Source organism: Crinia signifera, chromosome 9, assembly GCF_055691185.1.
Source record: "Crinia signifera chromosome 9, ASM5569118v1, whole genome shotgun sequence".
NCBI lineage: Eukaryota > Metazoa > Chordata > Amphibia > Anura > Myobatrachidae > Crinia > Crinia signifera.
In genome coordinates this window covers 30783978-30806422 of record NC_139225.1, presented here as the reverse complement: position 1 = coordinate 30806422, position 22445 = coordinate 30783978, and the positions used below count along the sequence as shown (strand labels likewise).

The 22445-nt window shown below is 46.7% G+C and overlaps 1 protein-coding gene across 3 annotated transcripts in view; it reads right to left on the bottom strand.

Annotated features, from left to right (window-relative positions):
* Window positions 1–22445, bottom strand: part of L1CAM (L1 cell adhesion molecule) — a 178442-nt gene that overhangs the window by 51701 nt on the left and 104296 nt on the right. For 2 of the 3 annotated variants that reach the window (XR_014460618.1, XM_083158679.1), the window contains exons 3-6: window positions 17933–17947; window positions 13806–13914; window positions 10292–10482; window positions 1216–1338 (exon numbers count right to left, since the gene is read on the bottom strand). Coding sequence is in view for 2 of the 3 variants with exons in the window: in XM_083158679.1 (XP_083014805.1) it covers window positions 1216–1338; window positions 10292–10482; window positions 13806–13914; window positions 17933–17947 (438 nt within the window). In the remaining variant the exon portion in view is untranslated. The remainder of the gene's footprint in view (window positions 1–1215; window positions 1339–10291; window positions 10483–13805; window positions 13915–17932; window positions 17948–22445) is intronic. The other variant, XM_083158680.1, reaches the window with a different exon arrangement.

The window sequence follows — 22445 nt, the reverse complement described above, 5'->3', positions numbered from 1 at the left end:
CGCGCGCCGAAGGCGCATGCGCCAAAAAAAGGGGCGTAGTCTATTTTGACCCCTTGGGTGGGTGTGATACAAATATGCCTCCAATAGTGCAGTGCCATATATACATTTGCCCCCAATAGTGCCAGATGCACATATGCCCCCCACGGTGCCGGGTATGCCCCCACAGTGCCAAAAAACTGCTATGCCCCCACGTTGCCACAAACTGCTATGCCCCCACAGTACCACAAACTGCTATGCCCCTATGGTGCCAGAGAGCTGGTATGCCCCCACAGTGCCACAAACTGCTATGCCCCCACAGTGCAAATTTCCCAGCAGCAGCACTCACCGTTGTTGCTGCTACTGCCAGGCGGGGAGAGGACAGTCTGGTGTCCCCCTGCAGTCCTCCTGTCATGTCACTGATGGGAGGAGAGCACAGCACACCACGCGTCTCCTTCCCCCTCACTTCCCTGTGACTGGGCCGCCCACCAATCAAAGCTCACTGGCCGGCTCCTGATTGGCTGCTGGCCCACAAGCTCTGATTGGCGGACGGCCCAGTCACAAGGATGCACAGTAAGGGGTAGGAGAGATGCGCGATGCACGCTCTCCTCCTCTCAGAAGGAGAAGGGATTCAGGGAACCGGCAGGGGGGACTGGGAAGGGACGGTGGGCTGCGGGCAGCAGTGGGAGCAGGAGCCGCACTTTACAAGGGGGAGAGCCGCATGAGGCTCAAGAGCCACAGGTTGGCCACCACTGTCCTAGTCAATATCAACCTAGTCAATGTCAACCTAGTCAATGTCAACCTAGTAATCCTTGTCAATGTCAATGTCAACCTTTTGGTGATGGCCTATTGACTGTCAACCTGGAAATTGTCTATAAGCTATACCACACCCATATATTATTTGCGTAAAATCTACTTTTGTCTACTTTGTCTGGGACCTATGATGTTTACTATCCTGAAATATCTTAAACCCAACAGAGTCACGGAAGTGGCACAAGGCCACACCCCTTTACACAAGGCCCCACCCGAGGCCCTCTGCCCCGCCTCTTTTTGGAGCAGCCACGCCTTCGGAATGGCAGATCCCGATTTGGAAGCTACCAAAGTCGGGAGATACAGTATGCCTTTGGTACATTTACCCCTAAAAATCCAGGGAAACAACTGTTCAGATGGGGTACCAGATCAGCCCAAATGTTGCAAATTTTATAATGAGATAATAAGGAACCCCAAGGTTGTACTCACTGCTGTTCATCCAGAAGATTCGTGGGGGAACTGAGCTTTTGGGGGGGCTGCAAGGCAAGATCACAGAATCTCCCTCCTCCGCCTCCACAGGTTCTATCTTCTCTTTCAGCCACTTAGGCATGGCTACGTGAGAACAGAATAAAATATTAATATTAACCATATCACATTATAATTAACCATATTATATAATTATTAACCATATTAGGTACTCTTTACCTAGAACGGCGCCCACGATTGAAATCGCGGGCATCGCGGGTAAAATCGCGGTAATCGCGGGCATCGCGGGTAAATCGCGGGTACATCAAAATCGGGTACCCGCGATTACCGCGATTTTCCCATAGAGAACAATGTTAAAAAGCCTGATTGACCGCGATTTTAGCGTTAAATGCCTCAATGCCCGCGATTTTCCCATAGGAATCAATGTTAAATGGGCTACAGAGCCCAAATAGCCCCAATTAACCCTTAAATGTCCCCCCAATTTTTGTACGCCACCCCACGATCCACGCCAACCCGAAGCGTGGCGAGCGCAGCGAGCCCGCGAGGGGCGGCGGTACGCGTCCTACGACCTTTTCATGCCCTACTATCCACGTCGGCGTGGAGTTGAGAATAGAATAGTGTGGCGAGCGCAGCGAGCCACCGAGCCCGAAGCGTGGCGAGCGCAGCGAGCCCCGCGAGGGGACGCGGTTTACCTTCACAGTTATACGCGTCCCCTCGCGGGCTTCACAGGTGTCCGCGTGGCCACGGACACCTGTGAAGCCCGCGAGGGGACGCGCTTACCTGTGAAGGTATCCGCGTCCCCTCGCGGGGCTCGCTGCGCTCGCCACGCTTCGGGCTCGGTGGCTCGCTGCGCTCGCCACACTATTCTATTCTCAACTCCACGCCGACGTGGATAGTAGGGCATGAAAAGGTCGGAGGACGCGTACCGCCGCCCCTCGCGGGCTCGCTGCGCTCGCCACGCTTCGGGTTGGCGTGGATGGTGTGGTGGCGTAAAAAATTTTGGGGGACATTTAAGGGTTAATGGGCTCTGTGGCCCATTTAACATTGATTTCTATGGCCAAATCGGGTGGATTGAGGCATTTAACACTAAAATCGGGTCCATCGCGGCTTTTAACATTGCTTCCTATGGGAAATCGGGAGCATCGCGTCGCGGGCATCGCGGGTACATTTATGGCCGGCCGCGACGCGACCGACGCGATTTTTCAGGTTTAACATGGTTTTCAATGGGAAAATCGCGGGCATCGCGTCGGTCGCGTCGCGGGCAGGCATAAATGTACCCGCGATGCCCGCGACGGGCGCCGTTCTAGGTAAAGAGTACCCCATATTATATTATTAACCAAATTATATTATTATTAACCAAATTACCGCAAATCTTAATGTGTCCAATCCATCTACTCCTATAGGATTTATATGATCACTGTCAGTTGTCTTCTGATTCCTACGTCATTCAGACCTGATCACATGGACTGGAATTCGCAGCGGCCAGCGTTCAGCTAAACTGCCACCCTGCTACAGTGAAATCCCGCCTTGCGAATTATGTCCAAAACCCGTGGTAACAGACTCACCATCTAATGATTGCTACACTGGGCACAGTCATCGCAGGCACCGCATAGCCCTGGACTTACTCCGTGGTGCGATGGCATATCTGGCCTGGAGCTAACGTCACACACCTTCCCCTGTAATACTCATGCACGCCTAGCATTTCCCTGGACACTCCCAGTGGTTCCCTAGGCACACCTGTGTATTTCTTAGCACTCCCACAATACGGCCGGTTTCCACCCCCAGACGCCCACTTTCTGTCAATCACCTTGCAAACCGCATGCATTTTGAAAAAGTTGCAGGACAGCCTTGCGCATGGTTACTGCGAAGCACTGCATGAGCTGTGTGTCTATAAGCGGCCGCTGTGCTAACTCGCAGCTGCGCGATCAAGTCTGAATACTCACATAAATGCATATGTGATTAAACTGTAACACATTACAATACGACTTCTCTAATAATCTATACATTGAGCTGTATATGTATCAGGGTTTGCTCCCTCTTCTTTCCTCCTACGCTCTGTGAACACGTACAAAATATCATGTTTCTCCTTGTTACACGATCTGCATGTAAATGTCTGGCAGTGCCCCGGTATACAGCCCCCTGTCATAGAATGATATCAATATGCAAATAAATCCCATACAGTAATTACACCAGATGTAGGCTCATTGACCCATGACGCATACAATTGATTTAACTAATACAAAGAATATAGGAATGTATTCTGATCTGGAGCACTCAGAGAATGTAAATCTGTCCGCTTCATAGAGGGGCAGACTGGAAAGGGAAAATGTCGTAGGTGTCCTGACATAGGCAGCACCAGAAGTATAACGTATATGTATCCATAGTAACATCACTATAGGGAAGCGTCACTGTACTGCAGAGATGGACGAACAGAAGGAGGGGATTATTCTGGTTCACTCACAAGGCAAATTCATTCTCTCATGGACAAAACCATATGCACTGCGGGTGGGGCTGATGTAACATGTGCAGAGAGAGTTAGATTTGGGTGGGGTTTGTACTTCAAATTGTTATCTATACTGCAGTGTAAAACTAAAGCAGCCAGTATTTACCCGGCACAGAAACAATATAACACCCACATCTAACTCTCTCTTCTGGTGATGTCTGCTGCTAGCCCCCGACGCCCAGCGCTTATTGTGCCACCTTACGTTCCCGCCCCCTGTCCGCTGTCCTGGGTGCGTGCACCCGGCGAACTCTCGGATGCACGCACCTGACGTATGCACATGCGCAGAAATGCGGCTGTACATGCGCATACACCAGACGTCGGTCCCCGTGCGAAGGAGCGGTCCGTGTGAAAGGTCCTTGTGAACGGATCTCTCCGTTGCTGATTCTAACACATGGGTCCTCAAACTGCGGCCCTCCAGATGTTGTGAAACTACAAATCCCAGCATGCCTTGGGACAGTTTTAACACTCCCTTATAGCAAAACTGTGGCAAGGCATGCTGGGATTTGTAGTTTCCCAACATCTGGAGGGCCACAGTTTGAGGACCCATGTTCTAACACCTTATTACATTTGGCCGCTAGTGTTTGTGTTGTTGGTTGTAGTTGGGCTGATTCCTGGCCGTTCTTTCTTTGCCACCGTAAATTCTTAACGATCTAAATAATAATTTGTATTTAAATAAATAGATAAAGTCCTCTGCCTAAGGGCCTTATTCAGATATCATCGGTACTGCGTACATTCGCATGCAGTACCGATGTTGCGCGTCTGCGCATGCGCAGGCGGGTATCTGCGCATGTGCAGGCGTATGGTGCGTGCACCCACGGCGACCTTTCAGTTCGCCGGGTGCACGCACCCATGGCGACGTGTGGGGGGCGGAGATGGGCAGGGGCGCCGGGCTGCCCCATTACCATATGGGAACGCCCAGCGTTCCATGGGCGTTCCCATGAGCATGCTGGCCGTTCTCATTGTAATGAGGCAGTGACACGGGTGTGGGGGGCGGGTAGCTGACATCACCGGATGTCAGCTGCCCGCCCATATCCGCACCAGCGTGCACGCAAATGTAAGTAACTGAAAAGTCACTTATATATGCGTGCACGCTAAACATCATTCGATGGTCGGTGACCATTGAAAGATGTGGGCTGTTACCCGAGCCATGCGAATGGATGTTTATGCTGTTTGGGCGAAGCTGCACTTTGAGGGGGCGGCGGGGGGGGCGGTCGTTCGCCGGGCGGGGTTTGGTGGACTCGCAAGGCTGCAAATTCGCCAGAATAACCCCCTAAGTGTCTTTATTTATTTTAGAGTTTAAGGTAAAGTGATCTGCACCCATGACACTCCCCATCCGGTAGAAGGTTTAAAGGGACAGTTAACAAAAGTGTCACAGACTCAGTAAGTGAGTGCCTTAGGACCCTGGGGGCCAATTATTTAGAACCATTTAACACTTCACATTCAGAGCCCCTCGAACACTTCCAACAGTCAGGACAAAGTGGTGGCAGTGGCTGGTAAAGGCTAATCTGTGATTACAGGCCGATAACAAGGAGGCTTCCCCTGTGCATTGGGATTACAGAACAAGGATTACTAATTTTTCATCTCATTAATTAAACCTCCAGGAAACAAATTACTTTCCTGCAAATGCTTCATAGAAGTACAAAGGAAGAGTTCCCACTGGCTGCTCCTCTCTCCGTGACTCTATTTACTGCCGTTTATGTATATACGGTTTATAAATACACACACATTACGCTCCAATGGAACGAGTCCATTACTATCCATCACTAGATTATTCAGGATATACATTATTATACTGGAGTGTGAGTCTTTGGGGAACCACTATACATTACCTGCAAATGATGCTGATTATATATAGGGACTATTTGCGCTAGGTGGAGATGCATAATGAATTGGGACTCCTGTGTCATTGATGGATCCATGCACTTAGAACTTGGGAAAAGACCATGATAAATTGGAAGGAAAGGGTTAAGTTTACTCAAAATCAGCAAAATAGATTAGGCTGCGGGGGGGGGGGGGGGGGGGGGGGCAGGGGGTTAGTGTTAGGCAGGTTAGGGTAATGCTCTAGCAGGAGCAGGTTAGGGTTCAGCTGTGGGAGTGGCAATTACTGATATTGCTGTGGGAGGTCCTTGGCTCTTCTGTCCTAGAAAAAGGAGGTGCCCCCCCCCCCTAACATTGCTGCCTGTCAGGAGCAGTGCTGAACTATGGACATCATCGCAAGCCCCTTACTGCGCGTGTACAGAACGGACCTCGTACAGCCGCAGATTCACGGTAATAGACCGATAAACGCTCGCCATGCAAATTTTCAGCCTTGCGAACAGGTCTGAATCAGCCCCCTGGGCTCTCCTTAGATATTACCATCCACCATCCTCCCTTCCCCCATCACAGACCCCCGCAGAAAAGGAAGAATGAGCGCTCTTGTGTAGCAATAGGTTCCCTTGACAAACCATGTAATGTGGATCGTCGCAGTACTGTACAATATGGATCGTCACAGTACTGTACAATATGGATCGTCGCAGTACTGTACAATATGGATCGTCGCAGTACTGTACAATATGGATCATTGCAGTACTGTACAATATGGATCATCGCAGTACTGTACAATATGGATCGTCGCAGTACTGTACAATATGGATCGTCGCAGGACTGTACAATCACAGTACATAATAGTAATCATGCAAACGAGTAAATAATAGATCACCTCCTGGAGTCATAGGGGCAGATCTACTGGAAAACTAATGAAGCTTTATCTTCAAGGCCCCCAATCCCAGAGGGTCCCTGAAGCAACATTTTTTTAATGAGTGAATCTTTAAAAAAAAAAAAAAAAAAAAAAAATCGATGGAGTTTTTTTAAAGTGTATTATTAAAATCAGGTTATGCCAGTGCTAGAACCATCACTTGTCTCACTTGTGCATTGTACACCATAAAACCGATGGTCAGCTCTTGTGTTTATGTACTGTATGGCGTGCCACCAATATCACCACGACAGCCAGGCATCTAGAACAGCATAGCTGTTATCACAGCTCAGATGCTGCTGGGAGTTGTAGTCCAGCACTGTGATGTGCGCTCTGTAAATAGCATGAAACGTGGATCCGTTCTACTCTATGATTCATGACAGTCTGCAGAACATCTCTGTGTGGCATTACCAGTAATGGCGGGGCCTGAGAGCACCCGTTCTAGGACGCAGGAGGATGGGGTCAGTGGACGGTGTTTAGGTTATGGCGCAGAGCGCATGTACTAAGCTTGAAAAATGATAAAATGGAGAGTGATAAACAGCCAGCCAATCAGCTCCTACCTGCCATGTCACAGACTGTGTTTGAAAAATGTCAGGCAGGAGCTGATTGGTTGGTTGTTTATCACTCTCCATTTTATCACTTTTGAAGCTTAGTACATCTGGCCCTGGGAGAGTGCTGTCATTAATGAAGTGGGGGTTCTGTGAGGTAAGTATTAAAAGGGGGGGCATCTGTGAGGTAATTACTGAAGTGGGGTGCTTTTAGGTGATTATTGGAGGGGGCTGCTGTAAGAGTTAGACTATTGGACCTTATTGTTGCTGGTTGTGTATCGGTCCCCATAACAGCACAAGCTTCCTGCCCCAAAAATGAATGACACATATAATATTTGCTATACATTGATAAACAGGTAACTGGTATAAGTAGTTGTGATTAGTAATGCAACCAGGTAACGGTAATTGGAAACTTCAGGTGAAATTTACTAAGATGTGAAATACACTTGACAGGTCATGTTGCTATGGGCAACCAATCAGAATCAACTTCTTATTTATTTACCACCCTCTAGAGGATAGTAGACAGGATGTGATTGGTTGCCCATAGGAACATGACCTGTGAAGTGTATTTCGCCTCTTAGTAAATTTCATCCTTCATCTGTTGGTGAGAGGCTTCCTAGCCCACACATGTATCTCGTCCTAATGCCAGATACATCCCAGAGAGCTGTTCCTACCGTTGGTCCATTTAGTGGTGTAACAGTACCACAGAAGTACAAGCAGTGACTTAGGGGAGCTGGTGCTGTGCATGGAATCTTCTGAAAAGTCCCTCCAAAAATGGCTGCCGCCTTAGAGGAGCCTAATGCTAGAGGTCCTACTGGACCTATAACATCTATCAGGGAAACACAGAGCTTCTAGCGAAACCCAGAAGTGCCGAATTCCAGGAACGCTTGCATGCCTGCGTACATGGATGTAACCCCTGGCAACAAGCAGGTATACCCTGGAAACAAGCATGAAACCCCTGGTAACAATTAAGAAACTCCTGGCATTGAGCATGTAACCCCTGGCAATGAGAAATAAAACCCTTGGCAATGAGACTAAAGGTGCCCATACACTAGTAAGATTTATCTTCAGATCTGGCTGGTTAGAACAAAAACTTGGTTATGGATGAGTGACAGTTTTCCAGCATTTCCAAGCAAATGGTCAACTGTCATTTGCTCTCATCCATAACCATGTTTTTGTTCCAACCAGCCAGATCTGAAGATAAATCTGCGTGTGTATGGCAACCTTAGCTACTGCCAACAAGCATGTAACCCCAGGCAACAAGCATGTATCCCCAGGCAACAAGCATATATGTAAAATAATAATAATAAATGTTCAGGGGGAGAAGGGGTGAGCAAAATGTATAGCTATGCCGTTGGGCCCGTTACCTGCATTACTGTACTTACATGGACTTAAACTAATTACCTGGGGCCAGATGCACTAAGCTTCAATAGTGATAAAATGGAGAGTGATAAACAGCCAGCCAATCAGCTCCTGCCTGACATTTTTCAAACACAGCCTCTGACAACTGACAGCTGATTTATCACTCTCCATTTTATCACTTTTGAAGCTTAGTGCATCTGGCCCTAGGTTACCAATGTACAGTACAATACAACCGACATTTCTCCACATTTGTGCACATCTTACTGGTGTATGCACATTTACATTATTATTACATACAGTGTGCACTGTGACCATCCATATTACGCGATTGGTTACCATGTAAACCTATTCCCATAGAAGAACGCTCCTTCTTCCTCTCTTTCCCTCCTATTGTACCTGACCTCCCTATTCATTCCCTCATCTCGCCCCAGCTCAGAGAACGTCAGTGATCTGAGACAACAATGTTCAGCATATTATTGTGTTTGTCACCCAGGGACAGAACATAGCTGTGCTGCATTCAGCTGTGGTGACGTAAGTACAGGTCAGGAAAACACTGCAAGAATCCTCTGTGCAGCCAGCAATGGGGTCAATCTACTAGATGGGATGTTGCCCATAGCAACCAATCAGATTCTACTTCTTATTTAGCACCTTCTAGAAGATAATAGATAGAATGTGATTGGTTGCTATGGGCAACTCCCATCTTAGTAAATTTACCCCAATGAGTCTACTTGCTCTGTCCTCCCTCTTTTGGTGATCGGATCTAAAATGCAGCTTAGGCTGATTGGTAGATCCCACCCTTTGTTGGAAAAAATGACAGTTAGGAGTTGATTGGCTGCTACTTTGTTTCTCTCCACTCTTTGACACATATAATAGTGTCTTCACACTGAGGGTCTGATTCAGACCCATTCGCTAACCAATGGTCGCCGACCATTGAATGATTTTTTTACCCGTAGATTGATTTTTATTTGCTTCGGTCATGTTAGAAAATGGGACGGGCTCTGACATCATGCATTTTTTTGGAGCGCCCCCTCCGTTTTTGTGGATATGCCCTGGAATCTTTGGACATTCCCATGCACCAGCTCTCTGCCCGCCCCCCTCTGTGCGAACGCCTCGGTGACTTTGATAGTCGCCGAAGGCGTTCACACATCGGGTCTGCACATACGTGTATTGGCCAATAAGCATGCGCAGATCCATCGGTCCCAACTGCGAATTCCTCCACAAATGAGTTTGTCTGGATCACCCCCCCAAAATTCAGGTACAAACGAGCAGAAAGTCATCCTCCTATGTTAAAAATTGATGGCTCTTTTTCACATCGTGTCCGATAGTAATTAATACTGAGATGAGTTTATTAGTACAAAATGGTTAAAAAAAAAAACTGGATATTCTCTTTGCGCCATTGCCTTTCATTGATTTTACAAAGGCAGCTGTTACACATGGCGTATTTGGCAGAAAAGAGCATTTAACAATCCACAGTAGTTTTGCAATGACCATACCTACTGTATACACAATTTACATTCCACGCCTACAGTATGCATGTCTTAGATTAATAGAAGAGATGTGTACCCCTGGTGTTTAAACTTTAAATTCCCATTTTACATCATCTGCACCATGGTTACTGTGGAAACTGTCTCCATGGTAACAGCGCACAGCCAGAGTAGGTATCAGAGTACGAGGAGGCTGCCGTATGCGTCCTGTGAAGGTCATATAACCCTTTCATAAGAATACTCTACTTTTAATAATGTCTTCTGCTTTTGTGATTATGGAAACGTTAATTAAAACCTTTTGCATTGCAGATTTTCCTGACAGTGGGGCAGATCTGAATTAACCCATTTAGAGTAAGTGCGCTCTACATGTTCGCGGCGCGCCCCATTTAGAAGCGTAGCCTGCGTCTATCAGAAAGGACGGTATACGCGTTGCGTTGTTTGGTACACCTACTTTCAATGATGACGTGGATCTCGTTAGACATGGCGGTGCCCAGCTCGTTGGTGGCGAAGCAGCGGTATTTGCCCTGGAAATCCTTCATGTTTCCGTTGGAATTGGAAACATATATATTCCCTGTAAACTTTTCTTGCGTTACTCGGGTATCGTTTGGTTCAAACGGCACGCCATCCTTTTCCCAGGAATACCTGCACGAGATACAAAATAAAATCGGTGCTTCATATATGTCCCAATGTTTTCACTTATTCCTTTTGGCATTATTGAACTTCATTACAATACAATAAAATAGATATTGTCACATACAAGGGAATTCAGATGAAGACTTCAGATGATCTTTATTATATAAAGCAGGTCACAGCATACCAGATAAACTCCATAGGCAAGCATAGTTACAGGCAGCATCATACAGGTAATCCAGCATAAACAGACTCTTTCAAATGCTCCAGCGGTCTCTACCATAGCCCACGCCTGGCCTATAGCTTGGACAGCTAATTCACCATCAAGAGCATTTGTACTCTGCTCTGGAAACACTTATATCAGGAAATCACAGGTGCTGCTGATTACACACCTGGCTTCTTATTATGGGGGTGGAGGGTGAACGTGCATTTGTTAATTGCTCCAGAGCTCCAGGCTCATTCCTTATTTATGAAGCTTCCCGCTGGCTCCTCTGTTTATATTGCCATCATTTTCTGGTGCTGCGGGTCTGTTTGTGATTTTGGCGCCGCTTGTTGGTCTCCGGCGTCTTCAAATTAAAACTGCGCATGCGTCGGGTATACAGCATCCCCTGCGAACATTACCCAGCGCATGCGCAGTTTTAATTTGAAGACGCCGGAGACCAACAAGCGGCACCAAACATGGAAAACTGCGCATGTGCCGTGACACATCGCGTGTCAGGGAAACCGGCGACAGCCGGGGAGGAGCACATCCGTTAGAGTAGACAGTGTATCCCCGTCGGGTGGGGATAACGCACTCCCATAACGAAAACATAAGGTATAATACATTCAGCCAAAAGGCAGGGCAGCTTCACCACGATAAAGTGGTGAAGCGAAACCGCATCAATAAAGAACGTTATACACATGTTGATAAATCTACCCCACAGAGAGGCACTAGCTGATTATATATTTTACACAATTGTGAAATATATACTGTACATATATAAAATATAATTTTTTTCTAACAAAAAATAACAGAATATTCTCAATATTATCAGCTTGTTCTACCCCTTTCAGATATGCTCCAAAACTCCAGGTTTTTGCACATGAACGCACATCAATCAGGGATTTTATTATGTCTGAACGGCACCAGCCCAGGACTGTGTTCCCGGGTCCCCGACCTTGCAATTGACCTGGGTTTTTCCCAGGACTTTCTTCCTAGGTTGCTGACCCGGGTTAAGTGTGAATGGTGCGACCTGAGAATTTGCCCTCTGGCTGCTTGAAAACTGTTTTAATTGGCCAGGAAGGGTCACATGATGCCTGCTGATATCATCAGTGATAGCTGAGGCACAGATGCCACACATGAGAGGAACACAGAATACAGTGCAGAGAAGTATGCCAGAGGGTATAGGGTGAAGAGCCTTGTTTACAAGATATAGAAGTAAAGACTTTCACACATTTTTGACTACTTGAACAAAAAGCTTTGAAAAGGAAAACTGGTATGGTATTGTCATATAAATGTTATGATACATGGAATGTAAATGATTTATGATTGAAAAGCAACCCGGTCCATTTAGGCATGCCCGCACCTTTGCATGCCTGCCTGCAAAATGCCCCCTCATGATGACAATGCCTTAAAAACTGGAAAAAACATCTTACTGTATGACTGAAATGGGGGGGGGGGGGGGGGGTTTCGCAATCAAAAACCCAGAATATTGCAGAAGAGAAAATCCTGGGTCTCAGCTGGTCTGAAATGGGTATCAGAGACATGACAAACCACATACAGTTACATACTATAGTACCTATTGTTTAAAAGCAATGTGAATAGAATTCACAGTTTGTGTGTCAAAGTATGCGCCACCTGCACATATGCCCGGCCCAGCTTGCATGTCGAATATCCCCACACACATGGATGGATGTTTTGTATAAACATATATTCGCAGCCTTGTGTGCGGGGACAAAACCATCCGATGGTTGGGATTTTGCAAGCGCTTGCAGATCTAAGACTCTATGGTGTCTTAGATCTGTGGACTCTCTGTACAGGAAGCGGGCAGGCAGCTGACATCTGCTGAACAAGCAATTCCCCATGCCTGCTCGCGCCGAGTGGCTGCACATGTTCATGCACAGCCGCAAACCATCATTCCTCTGTGTGTGAACGCGCAGGGGAGCGAAGGGGACAGAATAAGGTCCTATGAACAGAGGAGTGCTGTCCCACTGAACACAGTCAGACTGACCGGAGCTGTCCGCTATCAAGTGCTGAAAGCAATGCTAACACCCTGTCCAATGACAAAAGTGAGTATACAGTATTTAGATAGAGCGAGGGCCGCATAGGTCAGAGGGAATTTAAGATACTGGGAATTTGTGGTCCATAAGCAGTGTAACATCAACAGCAGTGCATAGCCGTGGGTAATAGCAGAGAGCAGTAGGTGGAACCACCAATCAGGGCACAGGGGGGCGTCAGCTCAGAGAGGGGTATATCTGGGATTGCAGCCAGGAAGTGAGGCCTCTTTGAGTCTGGATTCCCACCCTCCCTACCCTTTTCTTTTTTCCACGTGCTATCTGGCCTGACGCCATTTCACCAAATTCGGCTAGCATGCCATAGTTTTAGTTTAACCAATCGGCGAGAAGGCGCTCTCGACCAGCAGTCAGGTGGGGTGTCAGGTGGTCACTGTGCGGTATTGCCCCCCCCTTTGCCAAGAAGGCGGGCGAGTCCCCATGCTCCGGCTGGGGGCGTCGGACACTTCCTGGAAGGTCCGCGTCATGCAATAGAAGGGGGCGGTATGTCCGTCACAGCGCGGGCTGTACCCCACGTGAAGGGGTGTTGCTAGATTGGGACGCTACGGTCGTTACCATGGCAACACCCGGAACTGGGGCTGGTCTCAAGTGCTTTCTTTGCCATCCCTTATACAAATAGGGGTCATACCATTTAAATAAATATTCATGACCTTTAACCTTACGCAGTTGGTGTCCGTGTCTTATTTCAGTTAAGGTTTGTCCAGTTATTTCTAGGCTTAAGAGTTAAGTTAAGGTATAGATAAACAACAACAACATAATTCCCTAGGAGCCTTATACACAGTACATTGGGCCTGATTCACAAAACTGGACAAAACCATGCTGCACTGCAGGGTGGCAGATGTAACATGCAGAGACAGAGTTAGATTTGGGTCGGTGATATTTTTTCCTGTGTATTTTGCCTGCTTTATTTTTAGTTCTGTTCCCCCGCGTTCTCATTTGCATTACATCTGGCTCATTGAAGCAATTTGTAATAAAATGTCATTTCTATTTCCCCTGTAATGTCGGTAGTGAGCGTCGTCCACTTTAATGGGCGGTAGTGAGCATTGTCGACTTTGTGAACTTACCAAGCCTTGGAATTCTCTTTTGCTTCACACTTGAGTGAGAGGTCATCGTTGGGGTACACCACGTACCGCAGTTTTGGCTGCTTAGTAAAAGCGGGAGGAAACAATTGTGCTAAAACGAGAAAGACACAAAGTTACTTAACAGACTTTCTGTATCAAATAGCAGATTTCCTGGCATGCAAAATACCCACATGCCCGTACCATCCAATTAGATTGTGTCTTAGAAAATGATAGACAGAATCTGATTGGTTACTAGTTTAATTTATATATGTATGAATAATCATTGGATGGCAATGTTTCCTCCCTCAGGGCCAGATGTACCAAGCTTCAAAAAGTGATAAAGTAGAGAGTGATAAACAACCAGCCAATCAGCTCCTACCTGTCATGTTACAGGCTGGGTTTGAAAAATGACAGGTAGGAGCTGATTGGCTGCCTGTTTATCACTCTCCATTTTATCACTTTTTGAAGCTTGGTACATCTGGCCCACAAAGACTGGTATTACCAGTGAGATATGAGCTATACTTCTGGGTGTGGATTGTTAGGTTGACGGTGTCTAGGCCGATAATCAATAGGCCAACCAGTATTGGTCGACAGGCTATAGGACGACACATGAAACAGGTCGATGTGCATTAGGTCAATGAGGTCAAAAGGACGACACAAGCATAAGGTCAATGTAGGGAAAGGTCAACATGAGTTTTTCAAGATTTTTTAGTGTCTTTGTTGACAAATGTTGACATGGACGCCATATTAGTGTACCACGTCCCCTCGCTGCACTTGCCATGCTTCGGGCACGGTGCCTCGCTGTGCTCAGCGCACTAATATATTCTCCCTCTATGCCCACTGCAATATGAAAAAGTTGGTTTAAAAAAAAACATGAAAAACTCATGTCGTCATTTTTCATGTAAACCTTTTTCATGTCGACCTTTTGATCATGTCGACTTTTTTGTGTGTCAACCAATGGTGGTCGATCTAGACACTGTCGACCTATTGATTCTATGCCTTTTCTCCTGCTCGGGCTGTGTGAAGACATTGCCTGTGCCCTGATGTTCTATCTAGAAGTTAGTTTTCTAAAGCTTCTAAAAATGAGAAGAGGTGATGGCCATCCCTTTTATTGGACTGACTGGGCCGTGGGCCAATAAGAACCTGAAGGCGGGGCTTTATGGGTATCAGGGGCGGAGCTAGGCTCCATGTCCTGGCCCCTTGGCTAAGAAAAAAACCTATGTTCTATGCTTATGCTATGACATCGATGTAGGGAAACCATCTGGTTCTCCCCCACATCGATGGCAAAACTATTCTACATCTACCATAAACCATCAATGATTTTAAATCATCCATGGTCAATGTCTATCCCTACCCTGAGCAGGGGCGGATTGGGAATTAAAACCAGCCCGGGAAATATTTTGAAGCAGCCCCAATGGGGCGTGGAGTGTTGTTGCGCGCCGGAGGCGCGCCCGATTTTTTGGGGGGGTGTGGCCTACCAATATGGGGGTGTGGCCTATTCCAACAAGGCCACGCCCGATTTTTGCCGCTGTGAGGGCATGGCTAGTGGCTCTCTGAGCTGCTGGCTATGTCCCCAGCCCCTCAGGCTACAGAAAAGGTGCATGCGTACAGCGTTTATTCTGCAGCCTGTGGGGCTGGGGAGATAGAAGGGGGGGGTGACAGGGGGTCTCCCAACACAGTAGAGTGGCAGGGTGGAAGAGGATGTTGGGAGGGGGGGGGGGGGGAGGGGGGTGTAGAATGCTGGGAGGGGAGATGCAGAGTGGCTGAGAATGAATGGAGTGAGGATTTACACAGGTTGGCACAGGACGCAGAGTGTGAGGGGGGGCATGGTGGCACAGGATGCAGGGTAGGAGGGGGAATGCAGAGTGGCAGAGGATGCAGGGAGGGTAGTCACAAAGTGGTGGAGGATGCAGGGAGGGGAGACAGTGATGCCCATTATACATATGCCACACACCGTGATGCCCATTACACATATGCCACACACCGTGATGCCCATTATACATATGCCACACACCGTGATGCCCTTTATACATATGCCACACACCGTGATGCCCATTATACATATGGCACACACCGTGATGCCCATTATACATATGGCACACACCGTGATGCCCATTATACATATGGCACACACCGTGATGCCCATTATACATATGGCACACACCGTGATGCCCATTATACATATGGCACACACCGTGATGCCCATTATACATATGGCCCACACCGTGATGCCCATTATACATATGGCCCACTCCGTGATGCCCTTTATACATATGCAACACACCGTGATGCCCATTATACATATGCCACACACCATAATGCCCATTATACATATGCCACACAACATGATGCCCGTTATACATATGCCACACACCGTGATGCCCTTTATACATATGCAACACACCGTGATGCCCTTTATACATATGCAACACACCGTGATGCCCGTTATACATATGCCACACACCGTGATGCCCGTTATACATATGCCACACACCGTGATGCCCGTTATACATATGCCACACACCGTGATGCCCTTTATACATATGCCACACACCGTGATGACCGTTATACATATGCCACACACCGTGATGCCCGTTATACATATGCCACACACCGTGATGCCCGTTATACATATGCCACACACCGTGATGCCCTTTATACATATGCCACACACCGTGATGACCGTTATACATATGCCACACACCGTGATGCCCGTTATACATATGCCACACACCGTGATGCCCGTTATACATATGCCACACACCGTGATGCCCGTTATACATATGCCACACACCGTGATGCCCATTATACATATGCCACACACCGTGATGCCATTATACATATGCCACACACCGTGATGCCCATTATACATATGCCGCACACCGTGATGCCCATTATACATATGCCACACACCGTGATGCCATTATACATATGCCACACACCGTGATGCCATTATACATATGCCACACACCGTGATGCCCATTACACATATGCCCCACACCGTGATGCCCTTTATACATATGCCACACACCGTGATGCCCATTATACATATGCCACACACCGTGAAAGGTAAATGCATAAAAAAGTGACATACATTTACTTGTGCAATATATATAGATATATATATATAAACATATAAATTCTGCAAGTGTGCGCCCTTAGGTGCTAGTTTAACCTGGGTGCTGCTGTGCTGGGTGGGTGGGTAGTGCTGCTGCTCTGCTCAGTCCTGGCTGCCGCTGCCGCCCATTGGTTTCAGGCTCCGCCGCTCCAGCCCAGCAGTAATCCTGCGGATTGCTGTATCACGTGGGTGGGCAGAGAGCCAGTGCAGGAAGCATGTCTGGACCACGGGAGCGGCTGCGTGCGCGCGCGCGCATGCGCACCAGCCCTCCCGCGGCCATTTTTACTATGGCAGAGTTTGAGGCCGGCCGCGGCCATTGTTCTTCAGGGCAAAATGCATGATGTAGATGCCGCGGCCGGCCCTGTAAAGGTGCGAGGGCGGGCTGTTTTGAGCAGGACCCCGGGAGCGGCTGCGTGCGCGCGCGCGCGCATGCGCACCAGCCCTCCCGCGGCCATTTTTATTGTGGCAGCAGTCGAGGCCGGCCGCGGCCATCTTTGATAAGGGGAAAATGCACGTAGATGCCGCGGCCGGCCCTGTAAAGGAAGTAAACGGCCTGTTACATTTAAAAACATGCCGGCCCACCGGGAAACAGCCCGGTTTCCCGGTAGGCCAATCCGCCCCTGACCCTGAGTAATATAATGCAGGAAATAATTGCTAGTGTGTATGGTACATGCAGCTTACTAGACTCAGTGACAACATAGCAGCATACTAATAATATCACTGCCAATCTGATACAGCTGACTGATCTATATATAAGATCCTCAGCAGCTGCTGAATCTAATTGCTGCTGATTAAATCAGCACGCAGCCAGACTGAGGGGCTCAGCCACCGCACACTCCACCCCCCCCCCCCCCTTCCTTCCACCAACCACCACCTCCCACCCTTACATAAACTAAACTCCATAATAGACAGGCATTATAATAGTTACAGTCTAGTCCCTTCTACACGGACTCTTCCACAGATTGTTTCGTACTCAGAACAGAAAGAAGCGTGTCTAAGCAGTGTGACTTACTGGCTGGAAATTCATCTGCAGGTTCCATTAAGTGAATGCAAAAGAAAGAGAAGGGAGAGAAAGACGGGTTACAAATTGGAGAGACTGAGAAAGTTAGCAAGAAAGTGGAAAAAAACGCCATTATATAATGTCTACAGGGAATTTACTAAAGTGTGAATTATTAGAAGTGAGAGATTTTGCTAATTGCAGATTCTAGCTTTTATCCTCTAGAACAGGGATGGGGAACCTTCAGCCCTCCATCTGTTGTTGAACTACATATCCCAGCATGCCCTGCAACAGTTTCAGCACGGCCAAATAGCAAACCTGTAGCAGGGCATGCTGGGATGTGTAGTTCAACAACAGCAGGAGGGCCGAAGGTTTCCCATGGCTGCTCTAGAAGGTACTAGATAAATGATAAGTAGAATCTCTCACTTCTAACATGTCACGTGTCAGTAAATTTACCTCTACAAGCAAGCAATATTACAGTTATTACAGCAGTGAGATGTATTAGTGGGAATAGAGATCCTGGTGAGAATGACTAAAGCCACAGGGAATGTGAAGGATCACTGACGCTCCAATTGGGTAAATCTATTACATCATCTTACAGTGGTGACTAATAAATGCATTACTTTGTATTGTTTGCCATCAAATTATTGTTCTCTATTGTTAGGTAAATATTTAATCCAGAGAAAGACAAAAAAAAAAACCTTTAAATTATAGACCAGTTTGTCTGAAGCATATGGTAGTCTATTAGTAACTGGGATGTCCAATAACTTAATTTAGATGCTCTTCTACAGATGGGTTCTTGTACATCTAGCCTCATTTCATGCTAAGCAGCCATTCGATAACACCCGGCACCTATTTTGTGTCTTTTTCCATTAAATTTGTCTTATTTGCAAACCAGAGTGTACAGGACACACAAGCAGCGTTTGCTGAGTAAAGTGATTTTCAGCATGTCTATATTCAGTGTTTGACTGTGACTTTTCCATATTTTCCTGGAAAAAGTTTCAAAAAATGTTTCTTTTTTTTTGCAGATATACCCACAGTCACACACAGAGAATATAGGCATGCCACATATCATTTATCAGCAAAATCTGCTTGTGTGTCCAATTCACTCCAGAAGCAAGGATGAACTACAATTAATATTTCCCTACTCTACTGGAATGTCCTGGAATCTTGAATTAGAGGGAGACTTCCTGGGCTCCAAAGAAGAGATCTAGGGTGAGATTTAATAGGATGAGAGATTCAGAAAGTGAGAGATTTGGTAAGAAATCTCCAGGGTTTTTTTAAAGCGGCAATCATTTAAACTGCAAAATCAAACTAGTTTTGATTGCCGCTTTAAAAAAACTGGAGATTTCTTACCAAATCTCTCACTTTCTGAATCTCTCATCCTATTAAATCTCACCCATAGTTACAATCCCGGTGGTTGGGATGCAGGCAATCCGAATGCCGACACCAGCATCCCAACTAGTGTCCAGAAGACCGACCCCAGAATCCCAACTGCCAACATCCCAATCATAAGCATGCGTGGGCAGTTTAGCATTAGGCTGAGGGAGGGTCATGTTTAGGTACTAGCGAGGGGCTGGGTTGGGGGGGGGGGGGAATCGGGCTGTGGGGACATTCCTTGAATATCCAAATTAGTGAATTATACACTGCCCTCCTTGGTGAAACTAGAGGAGGGGTGGCCAACTGTGTGGTTATCATCGATAGAGATATGGCAAGTGGCCATCGATGGTTACCAACTATGCAATATAAAACCATCAATGATGTCATAAACTGGTGGTCATCCCTTGGCCAACCATAATCCAGGGGTGGAGCTTTGTGTGCATTTGAAGGCGGAGCTTTGTTGTGTCCAGGCATCTTGTAAAAAAAAAATTAACATTCAATTATGCCGTGCCATCAATGGGAAACCATTTAGTTCTCCCCATCGATGGCGAAAACATTCGATATGGCCATAAACCATTGATACAGTAATTATGAGTCATCGATGGCCATCCCTAAACCAGAGCATGACGTAATGGCGTCGTACAAAATGCCTTTATCCTTTGATGAATTACCTCTTCCTATCATAGCCACTATTTTATGATCTCTTGTTCGTAAAAGAATACAGCAATTTCATTTTCCATAGAGATAAAGGATGTCTCTAGCGACAGCTGTACTATCCACTGTGCATGCCTTTATTTTACCCAGCATGTACACGGAATAGGTGGGCAAAGCAAATTGCTTGCTGTATTCCCAGAGCAGGCTGCAGAGATACGGGATGCCAACCTCTGCATTTCTGGCTGGCTAAGAATAGTTACTGTACAACTCTCTTCTATTCAGTAAATATGACAAATTGGCTAACGCAGCCACAAAACATTATATAAATGATGTTTACGGCGTGCGTTGCCCTATGTCACCTGTAAATTATTATAACCAAATGATATCATTGTGTGTCGTACTTCCTGGAAGGCTGCTTTATGTTGGATGAAAGAGACGGAGCAAACAGAACAAAAAAGATAATGATAGTTCCTTACGCTGCTACAGTAGTTACAAGCCTGCGGCAAGACTCATTCTACAACACAACAAAAATAAAATGAGTTTCCGATGAAGAAAATCCATGCTGCCTGAAAACAAAGGATATATAATCCAGTAATATGAGCCTCTCTAGGGAGACAGGCATAACCAGCCTTAACCCAGACCTAGAACATGATACATAATGCCCTGAGATTGATAGTGATACTCAGAAATAAAGCAGAAGCAACTCATCAGCAAATCTATACCCCAAACCATAACGCCTGTTCCAGACCATGTCTATCCAGATTATTAAGTGATAGAAAATCTAATCAGTAGCGTGTGACTGGGAGACCTGGACTAGGATGGCTTTCCAAGGAAGTCAATAACTCAAGTATCTATGACAATGCTTAATTGAGGAATATAAATGTTCAGCACCATGGAGAGAGACCGAAATGTGTTCTGCGGTACAAGTATATTATACCCCTTTCACATTGTAACTAATTATCGGGTACAAGCCGTTTTAGTGCAATGTGAAAGGGGTTACCGTGTCCCTTAAACTGGTAGCAACACGGTAATACGAACTGGTATTACCGGTTCGTTGCCGTGTTGCTTGGCGGTGTGAGCGGGTTAAACGGGTGAATCATTTCCCATTCACACTATGGAGGAGGCAGCGCTTGGAGCCGCGCCAGCTCTAAGCGCTGCTTCCTACCCCACCCCCGATGACGCGCTGACTCCCCGCCACGCCCCTGCATGACATCAGCGAACCAGCATTATTGCCGATTCGCTGTGGGGATGTGAACATCCCAAAATGAAGGTACGCGCCGGGACTGACCCGAAAATTAAAAATGCCATAAAAACCCCGGGTCGGCACCACAGTGTAAACGGTGCAAACACCGGATCTGACCTGGCTTGGAATCATGTTCCAAATACAGGGTCGGATCCAGGATTTGGGTGTAAAATGGGTATTACTGGGTTGGTCCTATTAAGAATGGTGCCAGGTTGTCAGGTCCTTGAGTTCCAGTTTTGTATCCAGTTCATAGCTCTCCTTCAAATACTGCTAGTATTTCCTGGCCACTATGAGCAAGAGTTACATAAACACTGCTTGCAGTGCCGAAACTAGGTGCACACAGAGTTGGCTTACCATTGCCGCACTTCTGGCTTGCAGGGTGCAAGGAACTACAGCCAGTTACGCAGTAGTAGAGCCCCAACAGCGGCCCAGGCCCTGAAGACTGCTGTAGCTTATGGGTGCTGGCGACCCCGCCCCCTGTACATGACATCACACATAAAAGAGGCGGGGCAAATGCAGAGTGCCAGGAGTGTTTGTTACAGCGCTGACTCCTTGTGTGGGGTTAATAATTGTAGACTGAAGATTGTCTCAGAGTTGTCCCGTTGTTGAAAAATACTTAGGAACCGGTCAGGGCCATGGGAACAAGTATTTTGTGTAGCTATTAACTACAGCAATATAGCTTATCCCTTAAAGTGCCAAGTGAATTTGTCAAAACAGGTGTGAAAATTTCCATAGGAAATATATATATTTTTTTACACAACATTTTTTATTTGAATTTATATAACAAATGTGAGCAACGCTGGCATTTCTAGTGGATATTTTGAACATCCCTCACAGAGATATTGGAACTCAAAGGGTTAATCATTCCATTCTAATATTGGAAAAATGCAGGAAGATCCCTATGGGGAGAAGCCTTGAAAGCTTGTTATTCCTTTCAACCCCTGAAACACTCAATCTTAATGCTGTGCAAAACAATCAGCTGGCGATAACAGTGGGATTTCCGGTGGCATTCTGAGCGCACAACCCGCAAGCCTTGGGAATTATTCGCGGCCTCAGATCCGCTGGCTCACAGCAGAATCTAGGGCAAGTCAGTGACGTTCTGAATGGGTTTCTGTGACCTTGGAATCGTGCAGCATGCGGCGTATTTATAATTTAGTAAGAAAGCAGGAATGGAGGTGAGGTATGAATGCAAATGATAATATTTAGAGAAAGTTTTAATTATGTTTGTTAAGCTGCAAAGCATTCACGGTG